The following is a 24,599-nucleotide window of genomic DNA, read 5'->3' as shown; positions in this document are numbered from 1 at the left end:
GATATAAGGTTAAATGCATAAACCAAAGTCACCAGTGTGTTTACCATTTGCAGTGAAACAAGCAATATTTTCATTCACATAAACAGATACACTTGTTTCCACATTCAGTATCATTACGCAGTTGTCCGACCCCTTCATGTCGAAGTGCTACCAGTAACAGTAAGTCCCATTCTGATAATAGTCTGTGCCAGATGCTGAGTCTGGTTCCCGTTGGCAGTTACCTGGTGAGTAGGTTGGCAGTAGTTTAGTGCTGCTGAGCAGCGGCTCTTTCTCAAGATGGATGCTTTAGGAAATGAACACATGAAGACATCTAATGAGGCGTCCATGCTGTGACCTCAGGTTTCCTGCTTGTTTTAATATCCCTCACGTTTCCTCAGTGTTTAATTCTTTGCTGGATGGTGTGATGCAGTGGTCTGTTTGCCACAAGGACTGATGATAGCCGAGTATTTGATTGTCAACAAGGACATAAACTACAGCTGGGAATTATTCCTCACTACTAATGCCAGTGTACAACTGAAAAAGATCATTTTTTAAATCATTTTAAAATTGTTTTCAGCCCTGTTGAAAACTATTTAAAGACTCAAATGGATGCATCACAATACTCAGTGACCACATAGCTCACAATAAGAGGGTCTTACTTTAATGTGCCCTTATGAACAAATTATTCAACATCGGAGGAACTCTAATGTCTAATGCAGTATTGAATACTCACATAGCTTTTGAAGTTGTCATTAGAGTAAGGTGGGACAGTATTCTGTATTCATGGACTGTACTGAGCCCAGGTCTGTCCTGTGTATGAGGCGGGATGTTACTATGGATCGAAGTCACTGTTCTCTACGAAGGCACTAAAAACCGTGCTGAGAGGTTCTTGATCAGACATCTAAATATCCAGAAACTACAGTGGTACTCTCAGTAAACCTCTACAGGTAGCATCTTCTCTGCCAGTACACGTGACAGATAAGTGGAAAAGCTATTGGAGACAGTGCTGGGGTAGCGGTTAGTTCTGACAATACTGTGATCGCCTAAAACAAATGCCTGCACAGTGGCCGCGATTCGGGGTGGAAGCACTTAACAATGACACTGTATCAGTCACACTTCCACTTGTGTTCAGTTAGTGCTCAGTAACAGGAAGCAGAGGCTCTGTGTTTAGAGGAACAGGTCGGGAGAGAACAGCAAAAAAAACATGCAAAGCAAAAGGACAAGCTGGAAAAACAGGCTGATTGGAATAAGTGTGGGAGTTCAGGCTGGCTGGCTGGTGTGATAAGGAGTGACTGAACGCTGAGTTCAAAGTGTTTTTAGCCAGGTCTCCAATGACTACACATGGATATCCCTGACCTTGAAATATAGCTTTCTTCTTATTCTATTACATATATACAAACAGGTTCATCTTCTAGCTTCTACTTTGAGTCACACGTTTCACAGCAGTGTCTATGAAGACGCGGCTGCCATTTTTACTCTATATATATATCATACGCCACTGAACACTTTCTGACTGAAAAAGGAGAAAAAAAAAAAAAAGAGGCATACCCAGTCACTAGTAGGCGTGCACTGTATAGTCTCACCTCTGCAACTACTGACACGAGGATGGGAAGATGCTTCATAGAATCATGATTTACTCCATGCAGATGTTTATGAGTGTAATTCAATACATATTTGCCTGCCAGTCGGTCATGTACTGTACCTTATAAAATATATATTTGGATACATGTTTAGTATGTTTGCAAAGGAGATCAAATTGCACTAACACACACGCACGCACTCATACACACACATTTGGCCACTGCTCAGTCTGAGTGGGGAAACTCTTTCAGGTACATTCCTTCTGCTTCACTATATTGCTTCCTCTCTCCTTCCCTCTTCTCGGAGTCCTCACATCCCTCGTTTCACACCTTCTTCCAAATGGTCGTGGGGGGATGTGGTGTCGGCCTTTGCCATGTTGAGCGTGTGTTGATCAGGAGGTCACAGTGTGACAGGGGCTGGCGGGTGTGGAGATGAGGGCGTGGCAGCAGTCTTGGTGACACACAGCCATGGCGATGGCCACCGAAGTGACAGCCACCATGGGAGAAGTAGGTGTCCACAACGACTGTCACCTTAGCAACTGTCACCACAGAGATGGTCACATTTGGCAAGGTGACAAAGGAGTGGCTGTAGCAACCGTCGCAGCCAGGCCGCGGCCCCTTCGTTAGACAAACGAGTTCATGGCGTTAACAGGCGACGGGGCCTCCGAACTCTCATTGCCTTCGTGTGTGTCTTTTTCTTTCTTGCCACTGTACTGGCCGATGAAGGAGCCGTCCTCATTGAACTGTCCGTCCCCGCCCTCCCCGTAGTCCACCAGGCTGTCGTCACTCTCGTCACGGCGCACCGTCCCATTGGACGGCGTCCGGCTGCCCTTCAGCGGCTTGTGGTCCTCTGTGTCACTAGAAACGGTATGAAAAAGGTCGGACGGAAGGCTTTGAATAAATTGTTCATGCAGCATGTTGAACTTTTTCTGCAGTGATCAGAAACCCTGGTGCCACACAGAGGGCAGGCTGTTATCCAAGCATTAGCAACTGACAAGAGTAATCTGGCTTTTCCACTGCACAATGTCCTGAATCCACATTCTTCACATATGATCACATCTAATCTAAATGTATCAGAAATTTTTGCTATCATAATTTATATGTACATTGATTTCGTTATGCACACCTATTGCATGTCTGTCCAACCATAGGAGGGGAATCCCTCCGTTGTTCCTCTTTTTAACATTTCCTCCATTTTCTCCCTGTTAAAGGTTTTTTGGGGGAGCTTTTCCCTCATGAATTGAGGGTCTAAGCACAAAGGCAAATTGTGATTTGTGATGTAAATAAAATGACAAATGCCACATATACTATAAGTAATGACAATTTGTTGCTGCTGTTTTTTGGTGACTGGTGTACAGCAACACTGAGTTGACTGAGTGAATACATGAAACATTATACTTGGACAGTGGAACAGCTCAGCTACTTCTATAGTATTATCTATGGTGTTAGTACTGTTTAAAGCCTGAGTGCTGTTCAGATTTAGGGTTAGTGACCACTGCTGAAGAGGATTTTGCAAATGCGTGCTGTTCAGTTGCTTGCAATACTTCACCTTTACATACAATTTCTGAAAAGGAATCAGACATTATGCTTTCAGTTCACATGCAATAGTCCAAAATGCACTCTTATGTTTCAGTCCTTTCCTCCAAAGATAAAGCCTCTTACCATTCACCTTCCCATTTATAGTCATGTGGTCTAAAAACCTCTTATTCCAGTCAATACTATGCAAGCTCTATAATCTGAATCTCTCTTTTCAAGCTTAATGCATTTATATTTCAGGAAGCTAGAGCAGAAGAAGCAGTCATTGTCAATGTTTAATTTTAGTGTTAATGCTGTAACTGTAGTTACGGTGATGACTATGTCAATGAGTATGATATCGTAAAACCAGATCAGTTGATGTGCTGCCCGTGTTTTTAGTCTCAGAAACATATTTGAGGTTATGAGAATTGCATGCTGGTTTTATCATGTCTCATCTTACCTCTCCATAGACCTGAACCCGCCAAAAAAAACAAAGATAAAAATGGAAGGACACATGAAAAGCAATTCATGAGCCACAATGAGTGTCTTTTCTTATATGCACTTTTTTAGACACAGACACAGCATGCATATGGAAACACAATGACATTAAGTTAGAAATACATCATTCATTCATTGCCACTACTTTATTTCAACTTCTAGGACTCTCAAATCCTGGGGAACCGAAAGTCATAAAATCCTCCACATTGCTAGAAAATTCTGATGACTAAAACTAAAACTACTGTAGGTCACCATAATGGAATTTGTTTTACTCAAGTCGGGAAACAGTTGAGTGAGATTACGTGTTAAAAGTCACATAGTTTGCATTGTACAAAGCCTTATTTGATTAGATGGCCAGTGTGCAGGTGAGTGGGTCATTGTAAGAATCAACACGTAAGAGGAGTGCTTATTTTGCCTTGCCTCTATGGAGTGTTTGGTAGTGGAGTCTGGTGGGGACAGTGTCTCTGCAGCCTGGTAAAATGTTCTACATACAAACAGTCGAGTCAGGACACAATTCATGAAAAAAGAAGAGAAATCCCCAACTTTCCTGAACTGGAGAACATTTTTGATCTCTCACCTATACTCTCCAAACGTCCCATCATCCTCCTTCATGGGCTGGATCTCTGGGTCTTGGTGAGCATCTTCTTTCTCTTTCACTGTGGATAACACAAACATCATCGCTTTTAAATTTCCATCCATCCATGTTAATAAGATTGAAATTACAGTGCACACTGATAAATGTGTGCAATACCTGGATATTTGCCACCCTTGTTCCTCTTGATGAAACACACTATGAGAAGGACCAAGATGAGGAGGGCGATGGCACACATCAGTCCAATAAACCATCCCTGTGTGGCAATGTCTACCTGTCGGCTGGGTACAGCTGCACTCGCACACACGCACACACACACACACACACACACACACACAGAGAGAGAGAGATAGGTGGAGACATTAGATTCAATCCAGGCAGCTACAAATGGTGGAATCTGTTTTCTTCAAGCTGAGCAACACTGAGATTAACAGAGGCTGTAAACACAGAAATGAAATTAAAAATGGGTTATTATGCAATGATCATTTAGGCGCTGCGAAAACAAAAAGAAAAAAACATGAACCACAACAGGAAAATAATCTTAATGATGATTTTAAGTGACATGCGTCAGACCAACTTGATGGAAACATGGTTGTACACTAACTAGAAAACTAACTACCATGTATTCATGTCTGAATGTAGCACTGTATGTCTGATAATGAGCCAGAGCTGTAACACAAAGGGAATGGGAAAACAAGACAGACTAAAGAACGAAAAAGCACAAAGACCATCTATCCAGAGGCATGCCGCCTCACCTGGCACCGCAACCAACACTTCGTCTGTGCTGTGGACCGTCGGGTCTGTCGGGTCTCTAGCTACCACGCGCACCTTATAGGACGTCCCCGGCTTTAAACCTTTTATCAAATGCCAGTGTGAACCGTTTACCAACTCCTTTTTCCAGTCCTCTTTACCTAGAGTTGGTGTAGTGGATGGAGAGGAGTTAAATCCCTTTGGGGAAAAATCATTTAAATTATGGCATTTATGGACCAGCTGGATTCAATTAAAGGAGATCCAATTAATGCATGCACTCGTGTTTTCAGATGCAAATACAAAGTGAAGCCTTACTGTTTTCTACAATATATTCCACATATACATTCTTATGGTGTCCAAAGTAATCCCAACTGATCACGGCACCGTCCTCCGATACAGACGTGTTAACTGTGCCAAACGCAGGGCCTACAGGTGACACTGAGCATACGAGAGAGGAAAAAAATAATAATCAAGGGCTTTAATTCCAAAATGCACCAGTTTCACAAAGTGACCTGAATTTCTCTTCCGAATACCTTCATATGAAATTAAACCTTTCAAAGTACAGGACTGAGGTGAAATAACATAACTTACAATATAGCAGTGTTTAGGATAAAGCTGCTTAAACGATAGCTCTAATGTTGTTTGAATACCCAACAGAAATAAACAGGATTGTAAACTAACTTTTTCATCATATGAAAGCAAAAATACACCAGACTGACCAGAGTCTAAATTTACAAGCATTTGGCTGAAGAAAAATGCCCCTCAATACAATACATGACATGTTATGAGGCAAAATAGTAGTAGTGTCAGATCCCGCCAAAACATAGAAACTCAGTTATATAGTTGCTAAAAATGTCCATCTCATCTCTTATTAGTTTTAAAAGAAGACAAACAAGTGCCAGTTTAGTGAACAGAATTCAACATGTGAAAATAGTGATAGAACCAGTATTAAAGATATTAATAAAAATAGTATTTTAAAGACTTTCTTTTGCTGAGATGGACTATTTTTTGCAGGGCAGAGAAGATGTGTAGATATTTGGGGAGAAAGGGGGGGGACACAGGGAGTGCTTGTACCCTTGTGAAACGGGGGATGCGGAGACTGAGTGATGGGGGAGGTTGAGTGAGGGGGCTCTGTGGGGCCTGAAAGAACATGGAGAAGAGTGAGACAGCACACATACACACCACAATAGACAGCATACAGTAAAAATGGCAGAGCCGCTGATTTACAGAGAAAGTTGTTACTGACGTGCTGAGTTAAGACATGCTGCAACACCTCTCAATCCTGAGATTCAGAGTCAGGCCAAGCACCTGGTTCTCTATGACATCCAAATAAATGAACTCGGACTCACAGCACTGCAGCATGCATATTATTCAAATTAAATTCTGGTCCTAGTCCATCAGTTTATAATGTCAAAAGGTATATAAAAATGTGTTAGTGCTGAAACAAAAGCATCATGCGTGAGGCTTCTGATGAAAACATGTTATTTGAGGAAGGCAAAAAAAAAAGGGAGGTAAAGACTGCAAGCGCAGCTACTCTTAAAAATCCAACGTTTTAAACTACGTTGCAGTAAGGCAACCTATTCTTTCAGAAGAGGACACATGCGTGGTTGTTTGCAGATGCCATGGAAGTCTGTCACCTAAATCCTTTTTACTCAGAGTTTTACGGCATGCTAACTTAGTAACATGCAGGGATAATCAAGCCAAAGGCTAACATCTATGCTAAGCTCCTTTTCTGCTTCTAATATCTGATGGTATGAACAACATGCAGGTGCTTCCAGTGGCAAACTTGGGTTACCTTTGCCCGTCTCTACAGTGGGCTGAGTACGAGCTTCAGAGAGAAGAAAACAGACAGAGATAGAGGGGGTGTAAGGTGTGGAATGCAGTAAGACCTCATGGTTGTACTTTTGAGCTTACAGGAATCCCTTATATGTGTAGGGTCGCTCCGATTCGGACCCTTACACTCCTTTTTTGTTTGCTTTAATGCCACAATATAGGAATTTGACCTTTTCCTCCTTCTGTGCTTGTAAGTGGCTACAGATGAAGCTAAATAACTCACCTGTGTCCATGACTGTGAAAGCCTCCTCTGTGATCATGGGGCCAGAGCCCTTGATCGTCTTTGCACTCAAGTAAAACTTGTAGAGCATACTGGAGTTCAGGTTGCCCAGGGTAGTGGAGGTCTCGTTGGCAGGAAAGGTCAATACCTTGACGGGCCCCAGTTCATTGGTGTTGTTGACTTTAGAGACAGAGAGAAAGGTGAGGCAGAAAGATAGATAATGGAGAAAGAGCTAAAAAAGGGTGTGACAGGTTGCTGGTATGGTTACCTGGTTGATATTTCAGTGTGTATCCAGCAAGGCGCCCATTATTGCTCACTGGTGGACCCCATTCCACAGTGAGAGAGTCCAAACTAGGGTTTATGACATTCAGAAAAGAAGGAGGCCCTGGGACTGAAAACAAAAACCAGAGTCAAGCTCGGGACAATCAAATCACAGGGCCCTGCATTTATATCTGATAAGATAACAGCTCTGGAGCAGAACATGGATCTGTATGATTGCTTTTGCTTTTCCATGAAGCATTCACTGTAGATTGTTGATAGGGAGGGAAAAGGAGGTAAGTCCGGCAAACGAAAAAAATGCAAAGTAACCAACTTTCAAAACAAGAAAATCATCAATTTTCTATATGCGTGATGCTCTGGGCCAGTAGAACCATCATGTCGGCCGACGTCAGCCATACACACCTCCCTCGGGTGTCTCGAATTTCTTGCTGGGACTTGGAGGCCCTTCTCCTTTGTTGTTAAGGACCCTGATGGAGATGTTGTAGAGGCTGTAAGGCTGGAGGCCTGGCAAACGTCCTTCACTACGATTCCCACTGAACGTCAAAACCTGCTCCTGCTGATCCATCTCCCCTTCAGTCTCATGTAAGCCGCGCTCACGACGGTAGTATACCTAGAGGAAGCACACCAGGGGTTAATCCTTATTAGCTTGATGTGCACTACAAACTGAACCCATTTCGTAATGCCAGACTCCAGGTAATGTGATAACACTAATTCAAGTATGGCTAAAGAGCCTCATATTAATGACTTTAAAACACAGACTACCTACACAGATCACAATGTTCACAATAAAAGATTTTGTTTTCCAGGTTCTGTCAATAAAAATGTATGACATTAAATGCCAACTATTAAATAGGCCCCTGGCCAGGTAATACATTTTATGACAAGGAAATTTGATTTTTCTTGATGTCATAATAGTGTCTACAGGATGGAAATGCTGTTTAACATTCTTTAATTTGTTTGACTACCCAGCTTGTACTTTCAATAAAAGGATTTCTGGAGGTCCATTTCATTTCTTAAATTGTATAACTTCTTTTAAATTGTGATAACAAATGATGACAGAGTTTCTTTCATTATGAGGCTGCAGCCACAGGTAAAACTTATCAGCTTGCCTTTGGTGCATTTGGAAACACATGTTGAGCTAATATGGTGCAGACACTTATGATTTATAAACAGGGCTAAGCTGTACATTTTAAATAGGCAATAACTCAAGTATGCAAAGTGATAAACTTGATATGTGCTGCCAATTCATTCTAACTTCTGGGTAATGCGAGCCAACTGAACAAAAATGTTGGACAAACATTAATATCTGGATGTCAGATATTTCTGAGAACCAGTTTTGTCTAGAGGGATCAAGTCTCCTCTAGGAACCTAGGTCATACCAATCTAAAGCCACATTTATGAAACAAACCCCCCATAACCACCACAGTTCTACCACACATGCTTCAGCACAGACTTTACAGGTGAAAGGAAAGCACTGCCTTTAAGTATGTACACACTCCAAAATGGCTGACTATCAATTATCCAATGAGGAGCAGACATACAGATGGCCAACCTCTGAGGAAGTTGTACCATAAGATATAAACGCCAAAATAAACCACAGGGTGTTTTGTGTTTTCACTTTTATTGAAATTAATTTGAAATTAATTTGTTTTGTTGTTTGTTTTATTTTTCTATATAATTTGTCTGTGTGTTGTCGGTTGTATGCACAATGTGATTTATATCGCCTTCTGCTTTAACCCTTATTTTGAAATTTCTATGTTGGAGGCACAAGATCCTGAATGGCTGGCCAACATGTGTCTGCATCTCATTGGACTGATAAATTGTCCGCCTTTTTGTGGAATGCATATATAGGCTGTGCTTTCCCCTCATTCCGTAAAAACACTGATTGGGTGTGAGTCCTGAAAGTGTGGGGGTTGAATACAGAACAAAGTCTGCAATATATTAGTTAGTGTTGCTGAGTTATTGTTCACATTTATTGTGTAGGTGCAAAGGGTTTTCAAAGACATGCATTTAAAAAAATACCTTGTATCCCTGTAGTTTTCCTCTGACTGAAGTGAAGGGCACAGGCTCCCAGTGTACTTCTGCGAGCGTGCTGTTGTGAACCATGATCTGTATGCTATCAGGAGCAGACAAAGGCACTACAGAGGAATGAGAGAGAGAAACACAAATCACTACAGTATCCATTACTGTAATACTGTATTTGTATTTGAAAAAATCTATAGACAAAGACTACTAGCATGAAGTTAAACAATATAAATTTACCTCTGCCTGACCTGCTGCACAAATTTATGAAATATGTTTAGAAGGCTAAGGTGGATCAGATTCACATTGAATCTAATGATTTCCTGTAGTGTTGCTAGTACTACCGATCCCACTGTGAATCAACAAATGGGTCTTAAGCTCTTGCAGCTTATTTCCTTTTTTTTTTTTATCTAGCTTTCTATCCCTAAAAATGTATTTTTACAAGTTCTGACCAATGATGACTCTTTTAACTAAACAAAACCCTGAAAAGTATCAAATTCACTCACAATCTTCCCCAGAGAATCCAATCACTGCTTCAGGCTCTGGGCCGTTGCCATAATCATTCATAGCTTGAACCTTGATCTCGTAGGGCACATAGGTTGGAGTTCCAGACACAATAAACTGAGAGACGTTGGCCACATTCTTTGACGACCAATTCTCATCCACATCCCTCTGTCTCCACTGCACTTTGTATTCCAGACCGGGTCCATTAGACTGAAATCCTGTCAAGGGCTGTACAGAGAATAGTTTTTGTCAGTTGCTGAAAAACAACACAACTATTCTAATTTGTGAAATGTTGGACAGGCTTTTCCTTCTATTTCTATCTATCTATTCTATCTAAACTAAACTACATGAATAACTTACTATCCAGGAGATCAGTAAGTTGCCAGGCTCAGTTCCTGCTCCTTGAACATCTGAAGGATTTTCATCAGGAGCTAGTAAAACCAAAACAATGATGGTACAAATGGTGAATATTTTATAATATTCTACATATTGCAGTACTTTTTTTTTCTGTAGGGTAACCATGTTCTTTACCTGCAGGGTTAGTCCTGTATTGGCTTGAGGGCTGGCTAGGCTCACTGAAGCCAACCTGATTCATAGCTAGGACTCTGAAGGAGTAGTAGACATACGGAGAGAGGTTTAACTGCGCTGTGGTACTCGTACCAGCAACCTCTGTCAGGTTGATCCAAACTCCTGGCTGATGGAGCAGATCCTCATATTGGATGAGAAACTCTGGAGGAGATAAAAAAAAAAGAATTTGGGAATTTGTTGCAGAGACGCTACCTGAAAGAAGCACACTACTTACTGATGGTAACTTCTATAGGTTAAGGCAAGTGTGCATATTTATCTATGGTGGCTCATTGCTCATCACGCCATCTACAAAGTTCCTAAGTTGTTCAGTCCTACAAAATTAAAGCAGCAGCAAACCTAAACTGTATCTGAACTTTACAGCCATGGATTCGGACTTGGCAAATTTTAAATGTAGAATTTTTTTTTTTCATTGGCTATAGTGTTTTATTCCAAAATTTGTGTTGAAAACGTGCAGTGGAGTTTGATTAAATCTGCTGCCAAACAACTAAGCAGCAACTATTCAAGGGTCATACTCTGTGTGGGACTGTTGTTTTCGTCTCCAGGGATCCAGGTGAGCTGAACGCTCCTCTCTGTCTGGTCCGTCAGTTCCAGGTCAGTCGGAGGGTCAGGTTCCTCTGCAGACATAATGAGAGAAGCCCAGGACCATAGAAAAATGAAAACCACCTCTCTGCTGCTGATTACAGCCAGTCCTTGCTACTGTTTGGACAGACATTTTTCATTAAAAATAGGTCTACATTAAATGCGGTGCAGGGTAATTTACTCTGATTTCTTTCATATTTTTTCCAGATGATAAATGCACATTGAATCAAAGTAAATTAACAGAGATTGTGTACGTTTTATGTTTGGACAAACATTACTGCTGAATGTTCAGTTAACATTTTTAACCAGTAAGACACATCATTTTGTCAAGAAAACTTTGTTTCCTATTTTTGTATTTAAAGTGCAATGTTATTTGGTGCAATTAAACATTGTAAGACAAGGCAGGTGTTTTCACTTCTGGCTGATTTGACCTGTGCAGTTGGTCATTGTGCCCACACAGACCTGAGGAGTTCTAATCAGCCAGGTTAACTGAAAACACCTGTGTGAGTGCACCATGGGTGTGCAGAGGCCATGTGCTTTTCAAATGTAAGGGACTTCACAATGAAATTAAATTGTTTTATATTGTAAAATGCATGCCCCATATCAAACAAAATAAATGAGTATCAAATGATACAAAAAGAAATTAAGGAAGCCATAAGAATATCAACATAAAACAAACAGGTTTTACAAACAGAAGTGATGAAGGCTACAAAATCCTGATCTAGGGAAATTATTTACCGTAGACAATAGCTGGAGTAGGAGTAGCCTCTGAGACGGCAAGAGTCAAGAGTAAAGTACAAGAAGAGATTAGATGTTAGTGACAGATATTAGAAATTGCAGAAAAGTAGGAAAAACACAGTGGTAATGTGACACTAAATTAAGAGGGAAGATTTGATTTCCTCATTTGTAAATTTTGGTTTGTGTTGAGTCTAAACCATCAAGAGTAATTGTAGACTGATTTACCATGTTTCCCTACAACTTCTTTAAAAACACACATATCCAGAATTCTGTACTCACAATCCTCAGCCTCTGGCATCCTGCTTAGTGCAAAAGACTCCTTGAATGGAAGTTTAGCTGTGTTTTAATTTACCTACGACAGTCAGCATGGCACTAGCTGAGTCCTGGTCCAGGGTGGTGTTCATGATGCAGGTGTAGGTGCCCTCATCTCCATCTGTCACATCTTTGATGGTCAGACTGTCCATGTCCACCACAAACCTGATAACAGTGTATCACAGACGGATGATATTTTTCCCCCTAAACTTATATCACTGTTTCATAGTGTACATGACAAGTGTTAAAATGAGATGAATAAATCTCTTTGTACCTCTCATCGTCAGGCAACTCTCCATCGTCTTTGAGCCAGGTCATGGTGGGAATGAGGGATGGATCGTGTTTGACTTTACATTCAAAAACAGCGCTCATTCCGCTCTGCACCACCTTGTACTCTGGCTGCTTCAGGATGCGGGTGGGCTCTGAAATGGCCAAAATACAGAGTTTATATTAATAAATAATACAGCTTGGTGGGAACATGACCCAATGGCTATAGAACTCTAGAATATAATGTCTTCATAAGCTGTAATAGTCTTTTAAACGAGAGAGGTAAACCACCAATCTCACTGTCTCATTTATGACTGGTCCATATCTGACCTTTAACCTCCAGGTAGACATGGTTCTCCTTGATCCCCAGGTTGTTGGTGGCAATACAGGTGTATTTTCCACTGTTTAGTGGCTGGGCCACATGGATCTCCAACGTACCATTTTCATGGATCACATAAGGGTCACCATTCTTAACGCTGGTCTGACTGTCTTTGAACCTGAAAGAAACAGTAAACAGCACAGGCTGAAGTGTGTAATGGTGTGCGCAGTGGAATTGGTGGGGAAATTACTAATTTAAAAAGAATTTGATTCTCACTTGTGTTACTTATGCAAAAATGTGCATTGAATTTTCACTTTTCTGTATAAAAATAAATGTAATGTTTTCCACATCCTCAATGACATTCAGTCTTAATCTAACCTTTTGTTCGGTTAAAATTAAATCTGATTTTTTGTTTTTTTAAGATACTTCTGGACTTTATGTTTCCAAATGAAAAGAGAAGTTACAAAGAACCCGATCTCAGTCTTACCATGTGATGGTTGGTATTGGTGAGCCAAAGGAGGCACAGTGAAGTAAAGCAGGACTGTTGGCGATGACCTGATACACTCGGTTGGGTGGAGTGAGCACCCTTGGTGCTTCAGCTTTGGGAAGAAGCACAATATTTTCTAAATCAGCACCCCTCACACACACCTGCATGTCCCAAATGTTTTTGACTTTTCTATATATTTCTAGCCAAAACAGATTTTGTTTAACTCACCAAGAACGTTGACAAAAGCGTTTGCCAGCAGGTAACCAAATTCATTGGATGCGTTACACTGGTAGACAGCACTGGACCCTGATTGCACATTGCTAAGAATCACAGTGTCGTCATCCACCTTCCGACTGTGGTCCTCAGGTGCATCTATTACAAGACCAGAAACAGGTTATATGGTCCAAATCGTAGAAAAAGACTTGGCACAAATTGTCCAAATCCACCATTAAAGGTTTGTGAATGTAGAAATTGGCACATAACAAGAATACCATTCAGTGGACAAAGAATCTGAATTTCCTGCATGTTTATTTATACTCTTTGTTGTTGTCACATTCTGGAAACCAGAGTGTATAAATATAGTATGTTCTATTTTTGATTTTACTCACTCTCTATGGGAACTCCATTGACAAACCAGCTAATCTTTGGTTTGGGTTCTCCACTGACTCGACAAGTCAGAATACCAGTCTCATTCGGGGCGAGGATCAGGTTCCTAGGAGCGCTGACCCAGAAAGGAGCAGCTGTGGATGACAAACGGAAATAAAGAAGATTTAAAGCATTGCAAAAAAACTTTGCTGAGCCTTTCACTTGTACACATAATGTGCATACTTTATAGATAAGATAAGATAAAAAGATCTAATGACTAAATTAATGATAGTACCACCGATCCCACTGTGAATCAACACTTAGGGTTTGAAGCTCTAGCAGCTGTAACTGAATTATTTAGCTTTGCCAGCTTAGTTGAAAACAAACCAGCAGACCGAACCAGGCATGAAACTCATTGTACTAATCCCAGTTGTCATACTGATAAAAGAAAATTACTCCACAGTGACACTGGAGTGAAACAATCAATAAATGGGTTAAACCACATACCTTTGACAGTGACCTTGATGATGTGGTGTGCAGTGCCCAGGCTGTTTGAGGCTGTGCAGCGGTAGTCCCCACCATCACCTTCATTCACATCAGAAATCTTGAGCGTTCTCTTGAAGTTCTGAAAGGACATCCTGCTGCTCGGCAGCTCTCCTCCATCCTTCTGCCAGGACATGTCTGGGGTGGGCCTGTCACAGAAACAATTAGATCAAGATGTTTATTTTCGTGCTATTTCTATTTATTTTTTTGTGCCGTCAAATACCTTTTATTAAGTTTTATGAATAACCTGACAATTTCACATACACAAACAAGTTACAGCAGACGCCTACTTACAAGCTATCAGCAATGCATTCCAGCTCCAGAGTCTCCCCTCTCAGAACCATTTTGGTGCTGGTGACGCCCAGTGGCATCATAAAACCGGGGCGACGCTCCCCCTCTGGGCTGTCTGAACACATGAGGACACATGACCATATCAGAACCAGACTGCAACACTGGACTTGAAAGCTCCTCTTGCCGCAGTGTGACCCCCAGAAGAGTTGGGTGAAACCATAAGCTAAGAGGGCCTTATACATATTCTTCTTATTCTCATGAAGGAAGCAGGTGGTAGAAACATACATTGTCAAGTGACGAGTCATGAAGCGACTTGTTAAAGTGGATAGGAGGGATAGTAAATGAGTGATGACCCAACACAATGTAATGGACGTTGTTCTCTTAATGCCTCATCACATATGGGCAGTATCTCAGACTTGGAGAGCAAGAGTAATCTCCTTCAGAGAAGTAGCCTTTGATCTGTTGCTATGGCAACACAGTGGTTCTTGGCAGAAGGCAAACCCTGAGACGCACACCAGAAGTTCTTAATGGAAGAATCTAGATTTCTTTTTAAAGTCATTGATGAAAAGGTCATAGAATAGATAAAAAATAATCATCTGCTTCTTATGTAGCCATCTTGGATAATCTTTGGGGATATGCTTGATTGAGCGATTCATTCCAGAGGAGATGCAGTTAGCTGACATTTAATGGTTTGCATGCTCTTCAGGTTGCTCTTGGGCATGATATTCATATGTTATTTGCATACAGAGGCGATCATGGCCATTGTTGATACCATGTAATAAGTGCTGTATCAGGTAAAGTCAAGTCTTTTATTTACATCGACCAAAATCAGGTTTGTCTCTCATCCTTAGACACTAAATTTGCATAGGGAGACACTCTACAAATATCAATGTAGTGACAGAGGAGGGGACTGAGGCCAGGTTAAGGGTCAGTGTACATGTTGGGTGTGGTTAGGCCAGGGAGTCAAAACAGGACTGGGTTCACACTGAGGGAACTGAATGAGGATAAACCAACAGCACTCACCACTATAGAAATCAGTGACATTGTATAAAGCAGCCACAGTCTCATTCATTGTTTCCACTGTAATGCAACAGAAAATCATAAGCATGCAAAACTAAGAAAGAAAACAGGAAATGCTTTACTTTACAATGGCTCTTTCCCAGTGTGTTAACCATTTTTTAGCGTGTTAAAATGCTTTAATATTATATCGCTGCAGAACATTAACCACTGACAATTTTTACAATGGCCATTGTAAAATCAAATATTGCTAGAAGCCCTTTATGAAGCTTAGGAAAGGTAGAATACAGACAGTAAGCACAAAAATAAATCTAAGGCTAAGTCAGTTTTGCTTGAGTAACACATTTATCTGAAACAGGAATAACGCTTGATCCTTCTGATGTGGGAAAAACATCTACAAATGCGAAATAAAAGACAATACAAGAATTATTTTTGATAATAATCACATATAAGGTGCAGAGGACAGACGCCATGCAAGTAACTTAAGAGAAGAAGATTGTTGAATGGAGTTGTATTCAGTGTCTTGACTTACTGTCCAGCACAGTGACTGAGATGGGCTGTTTCTGCTGGATGGTTTGTGTGTGAGGGAAGCGAGCATAGCAGATGTAGTCAGGCCTGCTGTCTTCTGGGAGAACATTTGAAAAGTACAAGTCTCCATTCAGAGCCTGGGACACTCGTTTATCCAGTGGTAGCCTCTGGAAGTCTGAAGGACAGGAAGAGAGAGTTGGACAAGAAAATGAAAAGAAAAAACTCTTTCCTTTTTCATAGGGTTAGTAAATGGTTTCTGGGGGTCCATTGGGACTATTTTTCCATCAATTCTCTCCACAAACATCTCCTGCTTTAACATCCTAACCATCTTTGTTTTGTTTGTCCTTCGTTTGCCTGACATTATTCTTCTGAATGTGAAATTTTAATGTCCTTGTACCACGTGTGCAGACACGTCTACATGCAAGTGTGACTCACTGTTATCCATCCAGAAGATTACGGGAGGGGGCAGCCCTGCAGGGGGTCGGCACTGCAGCACGAGGGAGACCCCCTTCTGCACCACAATGGCCTCATTTCTCTCCTTCGACCACAAGGGGGACCCTGCAAGTCACATAAACATCAAACGAAGGCACTGCAGGCTTCACAATAGTGTGGATAACATAAAATCATATCTGTAAAAGTGACACTCAGTGAAAAAGCCATTATAATTTGTTAAGTTCTTATCTAATAATGCAAATGAATATGATCAGAAGTCTTACTGGACTGTCTGATGACAATGCTGTTGGATACAGCGGTGCCGTGCTCGTTGTGTGCTGTACACTGGTACGTTCCCTCATAGGCCTCAGCCTTTTCCCCGCTTATATCGATGACCAGAGTTCCTGAGCCGGGCTTCATCAGGACTTTGGAGTCTTTCTCTACATCAAAGTGGGTCCCGTTTCTTGTCCACGAGAAGCTAGGATCAACAAGAGCCAATGATCACTGCCTTTTCTGAGCTAGAGGCGTGTTTGTTCATATCATCAAGATGCATTGTGGCCTGTTCATGCAGACTGATTTGAATCACTGATTTCATAGCAGGGAGTTTGGCCGATTCTAACTCATTTGATGCAGAGGCTGGTGGCAAATCTAAACTGTGTCTAATTCACTCTGCCAGGTGTGTATCTCAAGTGGTCTCCATGACAACAGTTGCTATAGTGATTCGCATTTCCACACTGCTCCAGGTTAAGTTGCCCCCAGAAACCGATGTATAACATCTCTTAGAGGACCATGAAACTGAATGGAAATCAGTTTGTTCTAGACTTCTGAAACTCTCACGTACATCTTCATTTCAGCATTTGCATCTCAATTACACCGCGAAATTTGCTGGCATGGTATGTTGCGCATCTTCTGATAAACAAACATTAATGGGACAGGAGTAGTGTCTCTCTCACCTGGGATGAGGCTTCCCCTTGGCCTCACAGTGGATGACAATGTTCTCCCGTGGATCAAAGATGTAATCCTTTGGGGACTGTAGCGTTATAGTTGGGGGTTGGGGCACTGGTGACGCATGAATAGAAGCAGAGTTCAGACACATACAGTGAAATGTAAACAGCACACACTGGGGCTTACAGAGTCGAGCAGAGCAAGCAACATGCACGAAGCATTCAGTCAAACTAGACAGTCGAGTGTAACACCATGTGGTGCTGGAGCGCTAGAACAAAGCCACAATAGCTATCTGATCTAATCACTTACCATTCCACAGACTGACATGAACCAAGTGCATCTCCAAAACAAGCAAGTCACTTCACGCCATAACAGTGTTGGGATAACTGCATGCATATCTAACATTGCTAGAATCCACACAAAAGCAAGCTCCAATGTTTTTAAAGGCAAAAACTCCACACTAGAAGTCACACCAGTGTTTGTAGCAACTTACATCCTTCCAGTACTTTAGCTTTTTGGTCCAGCGTGACACGCCGTACCACAGTGATAGAATATTGAGGAAAGGTGTTAGTTTTTGCAAGGAGTAAACCACAGGTAAAGGTGAAATAGGTGCACTTTCAAGTACTTCTAAGCACCACATTGAGCCTGTCTCGAGTTTATTTTGTGAATAAATCAATAGGCTTCAGTTTAATAAGGCAGGTTCAATCAGTGCAAGAAAAGTACTTGAAGACATCGTACTTTCACACAGGATGTGTGATATATAGGTAGTTCGAGAATTTGAATTGCATTTCATAAATGAAAACTGCAAAGTTGATCCCATGCTGAAACATGCAAAGCAGAAACTGAGAGAACCAGAAAACTGCTGCTCAATTTGCAGCAGCTCAAAAGCCCCTTTGTGGCCCATAGAAGCCATAATGTTAATTTGGTCCCACAATATTAAAAGTGTTGAATGGAATTTCCATTACAGTTTTCCATAGAGCATAAAGTGTTGATGCCAGTGGAAAAGTTGGTTTAAAAAAGCGCTCTAAATGTACTATTTCTGTAATCATAGTGAATGTGATACTGATAAGGGCAATACTTACGATCAAGAGGCACTTCCAGCGCTGAGGTCATGTGACTCAAGAGTATCAGCAGCACAACTCCGAAGCCCGGCACCCACTTCCTGTTCCTGTCCATGGTTGGGGGCGTCACGATGAAAACCCTCTGTCCAGATTCAGCAACACGATCGGGATGGTCAACGTGACAAAGTGTGGATCCACACTACAGAGAGGTCCAAAAGAAGAAGAAAAGAGAACAGATTACCACATGGGGCACTGAAATGTTATGCTTTCATCTTATTTAATGGTTTATTTAGACTACAAGATCACCAAAATGGGTCTCAACAAATTTCAGTAAATGCTCAAACACACGTCTCAAAATGTGTAATGTATATACAATTAGTCCATAAAAATAAAATATACAGTAGGTATGCAGACTATTTAGTCTGACTCACAATGGAAAGTTTACTTTGTTGCATTTTTCAATGAAAGCTCAGTGACATTCTCAAAGCTCAACATCCAAACCAGAGTGGTATACTGCCAGGGTAAAGTCTTTGGCAGGAGGAAAAGTCAAAACAAACTTGATTTCAGTCCTTGTAACTTAAACAAAATTAGTATCCTGCACTCAGTCAGCCCTGTGCACTCTTATTTACCTTCTCTGGTGTAGTTAATATAAGCCTTAGTGCAGACTGCAGCTCACTTCCTTTTGTAATACTAAGTGTAAGTGTAGGAGCTGTCAAGATCCATTGGTTGCATCTTGTATTATAGAAAGATGACACAGACTCGTGTTTAGGCAGCGTTCAGAGTTATTTTGTGCTAGCTGTGTTCACTTCACATAGCTCTCAAGACTAGATGGCCACCAATTACTAGAATATCCCATGTGAACCACCGAGATGCCCTCTCTACCACGTGTTTGCCTGTAAACATATGGCATGTGAGTGCACTCAGCTGGAACAATCACAGCTCGGCTGCACACACAACTGTGCAGATCGGCACACGTGGGCACAAACGCAACACATTGGCGGAAGCATCCTTGTCCATGAGCGATATGGATCATGTTACACATCAGTGCAGACCCAGAAGTGCTAGCTTCTGTCGCGTAGCCCCGTAACAAAGAGACACAGATTGATACATACAGCTGTCACAAAACACAGAGAGCCATGTTGGCATTAATGGGCTCTTGTAAACTGCACCATTGGGAGCAGGAAATTATGTGTGTGTGTGTGTGGCTGTGTTTGTTTTCCCCAGTTATGTACTCTGTCTTGCAGCGCGTGAGCTTCTGTCACATGTGCATTAGCTGGAATTAATTTATTAGCAAATTGGTATTATATCACTGCACCAATGGCATCAATACTCCACTGCATATATTGTTTCTGATGAATGTCTCTGTCTTCAACACGACATATATTTACTTGTCTACACATTGTAGCTTTTCTAATCCTGGGAGATAAAGACTTAGACTAAATGATTTGTTGAAATAAATCTTTCCATAGCATGAGCTGGATGGATCAAACTACCCAAAAGGCGACAGTTAGTCTTGTCAGTGGGCTGAGATGGATATAGAGAGGGAGCAGTGGGCTGCTGTCAGGTAAATGGCTCAGTCCATCCTGACATATACATTATTCAGGACTAGTACATGTGTCTTTGCACATATATAGTAGCCACACACATGTGGATACACGCGCACAGCACACACATGCACAAATACACAGGGGGTTGAAGTCTTCAGAGACATCTGAAGGTGAAACTATCAAGCTCACTGTTAGATTCAGGCCTGTTACATCTTCGCCCTGCTGGAGAGGAAGCATGTCTGATGACATAGGGAGAGTATGGTAATGAACACACACACAGAAAGTAGTGTGTCAGATTTTATCCAGCTGAGCTCGGCAGAGTACGTGCGCTAATACAACCCCAGGACACGGCTAATTACGCCGACACGTCCTATTGGATATCACTCTCACTAGTTAATCGAGAGGGAAGACAACAGAGAGAAAGAGCAACACGATGAAACACACCGAGTGCATTAAATGCAGGCCCTGCATAGTGAATCTTCTAATCTCCTTTTAAAAAAGGCATTGCCAAATCATGCAAATGTAATAACCCTCCTCAGATTATATTACAATAATGCTCTTGCAGCAGAAATGGCCTCCCCCACAGTGACAGCGGCCATATTAAGCCATGCTGGACCTGAGGTCATTTTCTCCCAGAGAGAGGGGGTGAAGCCCATTCACCTGGTGGGGCTGCTTCTAACAGGGACTTCTGTCTAAAAGGTAATGAGTGACAAAAAGAGGAGGCGGGATGGTTGACAGAAATTGATGAGCAGAATGTGCAAATGGTTAAAAAAAAGAAAATGAAGCCATTCTAGTGAGTACAGAGGATGGAGAGGAACAGGGGAAGAGCAATTCTATAGCCTGAGGGAAGAGAGGGATAGAGAATGACTTCCTTGGTCTCCTCCCTTTGAGCAGAGTCCAACTAATTCCAACCAATTTTTGGGGCCTATATGAATATGTGACAATACCAAAAATCGAATGCCAACATTCTCTTTATCATTTTATGATAAACATGTCTGAGTAAACATATTTTACAGCTGAACCATAAGTTGTAAGTACGTCACTGAGATTTTGAATATCAAAGAAAAATACTATAGACAGCAGTAATGTTAAGTAAGGCAGTGAAGGCATTTCCACAAACCAGCTTAGATTTGTCTCATCTAACTATTAGAAAGCGAATAAGCACATTTCCCTAAACTATTCCTCACAAACTACCAGTAGTTCTCTATTTTACATATAAAGTAAAATTCCCCACACATAATGGACACATAATATAAATCTTCATTTTGTGATCTGTTCCTCTGTGCGTCTGTTTATGTCTGGCCTGGGTCACATCTCCAGAGAGGCAGAGAGGGATTGACTGCCCCGGGGTGAAAGACAACACAGATGACTCCACAAACTCAGGCACAAACCGAAAACAGACACACACACATAAATAAAATTAGCTGCCATGTGCAAATGTCAACATCTCCATATTTCAACAGCTAGAATGTCACCGAATGTTAACATAGACATTCACGTTGGAAATTCCTCACAGCCTTCAATTTGCATGATCATGCGCCATCACTCTGAACCTTTGACCTTTTCAAAGTGAAGATGACAAACACTATTTTCATACCTGTTTGTAATTGGTGCCTGTTGAGTGAATTTTTCATAGTTAAAGGCTCTACCGTGAGGCTGTACTACGCTGTGTGGAAGATATTTCTGTAGAGGGGATATTATCCAAAGAAAGGCACACACACACACATATGCAGCCTAAGCTAAGTGGGTAAAAATAATGCTCATTTTCTCACAGGCCACAAACAAAGACCCAAAGATGATGATGATGATGATGGTGATGACGACACAGAGGACTCATAGGAAGATAAGTGGGGTGACTGGCTAGTGGGGAGGTCATCTCCCATCCTCCTCTATTCCTGTCTTGTCTGACTCAGGGGTCAAAGCCCAGAGGTCAAAAAGTCCAGCTCTGGCATTCCTTCTTACCATTGTCTCTTTCCTTCACTTCCTGTCTTCCTCTCTCTATTTCTCTCTGTCATTTTGTGTTTTGCCTTCCCTCCTTAAACAAAGCCCAGGAGCACAGTGTGGTCTGGCTGTCAAACTGAAATTGCTTGCTGGCTGACACTCATCTTCTGCACAGGAAGCTGTCCGGTGTATGCTTCATAAGGACATTTTAAGGGATGATAACGACAGACGTCCACCAACCCATCTTCCATCTCTGCCCTCAAAAGGTTAAGCAAACCCTTCTTTTCTCCCTAACGATGCCTGTATCCTGTGTTATCACAGCATAAGCTAAGAATGTGACAATTTGGGAAATGCTTATGGTAAGTTTATTCGCTCCCTTGCTGACAGTTAAGTGAGAAAACTGACATTTGGTTACCTTTGGACAGAGACAGGCTGGCTGTTTGCTGTTTCTGGTCTTTCATCTAATAGCCAAATAAATCCCTGAGAAAAAGTTTTTTCAAACTAAGTGTCTTTGACCAAGACATTGAACTATTATTTACTCTCAGCGAAATTACTCTGAATATCACTAGTCACTTGATATCTTCAGTATAGAGTGTAAGAATATTGTAAGAGATGAGAAAGTACTTTAAATATATTGCATACATAATAATGAGAGCCAGCAATTCTCAACAACAGAGAATGACGTGAAGCCTGCTGACACAAACCCAGCAGCCTTCCTGCCTCTCAGTTTGCAAACCCTGAAGCAATGTGCTAAGTTGGTCACTCCACAGCCTTCAGTCACACTGAGAGACACTGAGGCATGACAGCCCGACTAGACAGATGAGGGAGGCAGGAAGAGAATTAGAGGGAGGGATGAAAACACAGTCATCTGCAGTCACATCAGATCACAGTGACAAAGACATTTCTAAGACAATAGACTGAGTCGATTCGCTTTCAGCCAGACTGGACCGGAGTGGATGTTCTCTCATCTGTAGCTTGGTACACAGACAGATCACTATTTCAAAGTTATCTCCCTGATGCCGTAATTGTAGTTAATGGGCTACATTTATATAATGCTTTTCCAGAGCCTTACACTGCATGTCACATTCACCCACTCACACACTGATGGCATATGGACTGGAGTAGCCAGGGATCAAAGCGCTGATTAGTGGACAACCGCTCTATTTCCTAAGTCACGGCCACCCCAGAACTTGCAGTAGAACTTAAATAACTCAACATGAGTTCTATTTTCTTTGCATGCTTAGATTTCACACCTCTCAGCAGACATCCCGCACACGCATCATAACATACCAACCGGACTACACTGAACTGCTGTGGCCCTCTTACAATCTGAGTGTCTCCAGTAACCAGGTCACTGGAATGGGAGCTCTGAGCCATGAGAGTTCCCACAAACACTCAGAGAGGAACTGCAGCCTACATGTGAAGCCACCGTAACTGCCACTTCACTGCTGACATTTGAGAAAGCAGTGCATCTGAACGTCTTTATAAACACCCTTGAGACTGCGATAAAAACTAAATTGAAAAAAATACCAATAGTTGAAACAACAGGCCAAACCTCCTGAAACTGAACAGATAGTGGGGAATAAAAAAATGGCAGTATGTGAGTGATTCCTTAAATGTTCAATAAGTGATTTCTGGCCACCTGTGGGCACCAGAAAGAAGCTGTGAACACAACATATATACTTATAAGTTAATATGGTAAACTTGGCAAACGATTGCATTTTTACACATTCAGCAAATACAGATCAAAATTATCCTCAAGTTAGAGTCCAATAGTATTCATTCTTTTTAGCTCTGGTTTGGTCTCCACCAACTCCAGTGAGAAACATGTGACTCTTTAGCTGCAAGATGCTCTACTGTGTTGACCATATCATTGCTACCTTTGACCTTGACTTGTTTGGTGCTGGGCAGGTTGCATAAAGCAGGTTTATTAGAGCTTTTCAGCCAAAAAAAACTGACTCCAGTCTCCAGTCAGCTTTGAGTCTTTCTCTGTATCTGTTAAACAGACGGCTCTGTCTCTTGCTCCCCTTGTCTCTCTTTCTTTCTCTCACCTTGACAAACCCCCATCACGCTGCAGGTCTGCTTCAAACAAAGCCCATTGTAAAGTGAGAGAATGGCCCCACTTCTTTCGGGCAAGGCCTTCACTGGTCTTTTTGATCAGAAAGGAAAACAAGGGGTAGCATTGCCTCACAAATCCGTTTTGATAGATGGACCACTATTCATGCAAGTTTCATATCTTTTTAGTGAGTTAAGTATTATTTACTAAAGCACATTTGTGCTGCAGACAATAGGTGGATAATGTTACACTTTTCATACCTTGGAAGGTAAGGAGAGACAATATATGAGGGCTGGGAATAAAGCATTCACTTTTAAGCAACAGTGAAGCAATGCGGGGTATTAGAAACAAATACATGACACCTGGAAAAGCAATGGTGAGGTGTGGAGTTTGTAAAAAAAAAAAAAAAAAGACAATAAGCTCTACTGAGGATGAGGTAATGAAATATCTCCAGGGAATTACAGACACTAATACCTGAAAGATGACCACTGTATTCTTGTATGTTTGGTCAGTAAGCAGGTTAACTGTTGCTTAGGAGCACTTCCGCTATAAGTATAAGTACCAACTCTCCAGTCAGAAGTTACAACAGCT

At 41.5% G+C, this 24,599-nt stretch overlaps 1 protein-coding gene across 1 annotated transcript; it reads right to left on the bottom strand.

The window, feature by feature from the left end:
• Positions 1 to 2,182: 2,182 nt before the first annotated feature.
• Positions 2,183 to 18,579, bottom strand: LOC139221541 (neuronal cell adhesion molecule-like). The gene is made up of 31 exons (XM_070853443.1): positions 18,486 to 18,579; positions 17,897 to 17,914; positions 17,412 to 17,517; positions 16,743 to 16,936; positions 16,462 to 16,584; positions 16,027 to 16,201; positions 14,485 to 14,592; positions 14,155 to 14,339; positions 13,671 to 13,802; positions 13,291 to 13,434; positions 13,063 to 13,174; positions 12,587 to 12,753; positions 12,264 to 12,411; positions 12,030 to 12,154; positions 11,678 to 11,707; positions 10,873 to 10,974; positions 10,304 to 10,501; positions 10,133 to 10,203; positions 9,775 to 10,000; positions 9,269 to 9,384; positions 7,649 to 7,856; positions 7,236 to 7,358; positions 6,971 to 7,147; positions 6,710 to 6,742; positions 5,989 to 6,054; positions 5,230 to 5,352; positions 4,920 to 5,075; positions 4,324 to 4,455; positions 4,150 to 4,228; positions 3,535 to 3,546; positions 2,183 to 2,417 (listed from the first exon to the last, which is right to left on the bottom strand). Exons 1-31 carry the CDS (start codon positions 18,577 to 18,579, stop codon positions 2,183 to 2,185), a joined length of 3,918 nt encoding a protein of 1,305 aa, XP_070709544.1.
• Between the last annotated feature and the right edge of the window lie 6,020 nt (positions 18,580 to 24,599).

The sequence above is a fragment of the Pempheris klunzingeri genome, chromosome 22, assembly GCF_042242105.1.
Source record: "Pempheris klunzingeri isolate RE-2024b chromosome 22, fPemKlu1.hap1, whole genome shotgun sequence".
NCBI lineage: Eukaryota > Metazoa > Chordata > Actinopteri > Acropomatiformes > Pempheridae > Pempheris > Pempheris klunzingeri.
Note: the sequence above shows the minus strand (reverse complement) of the source record. Positions and strands in the feature narration are given on the sequence as shown.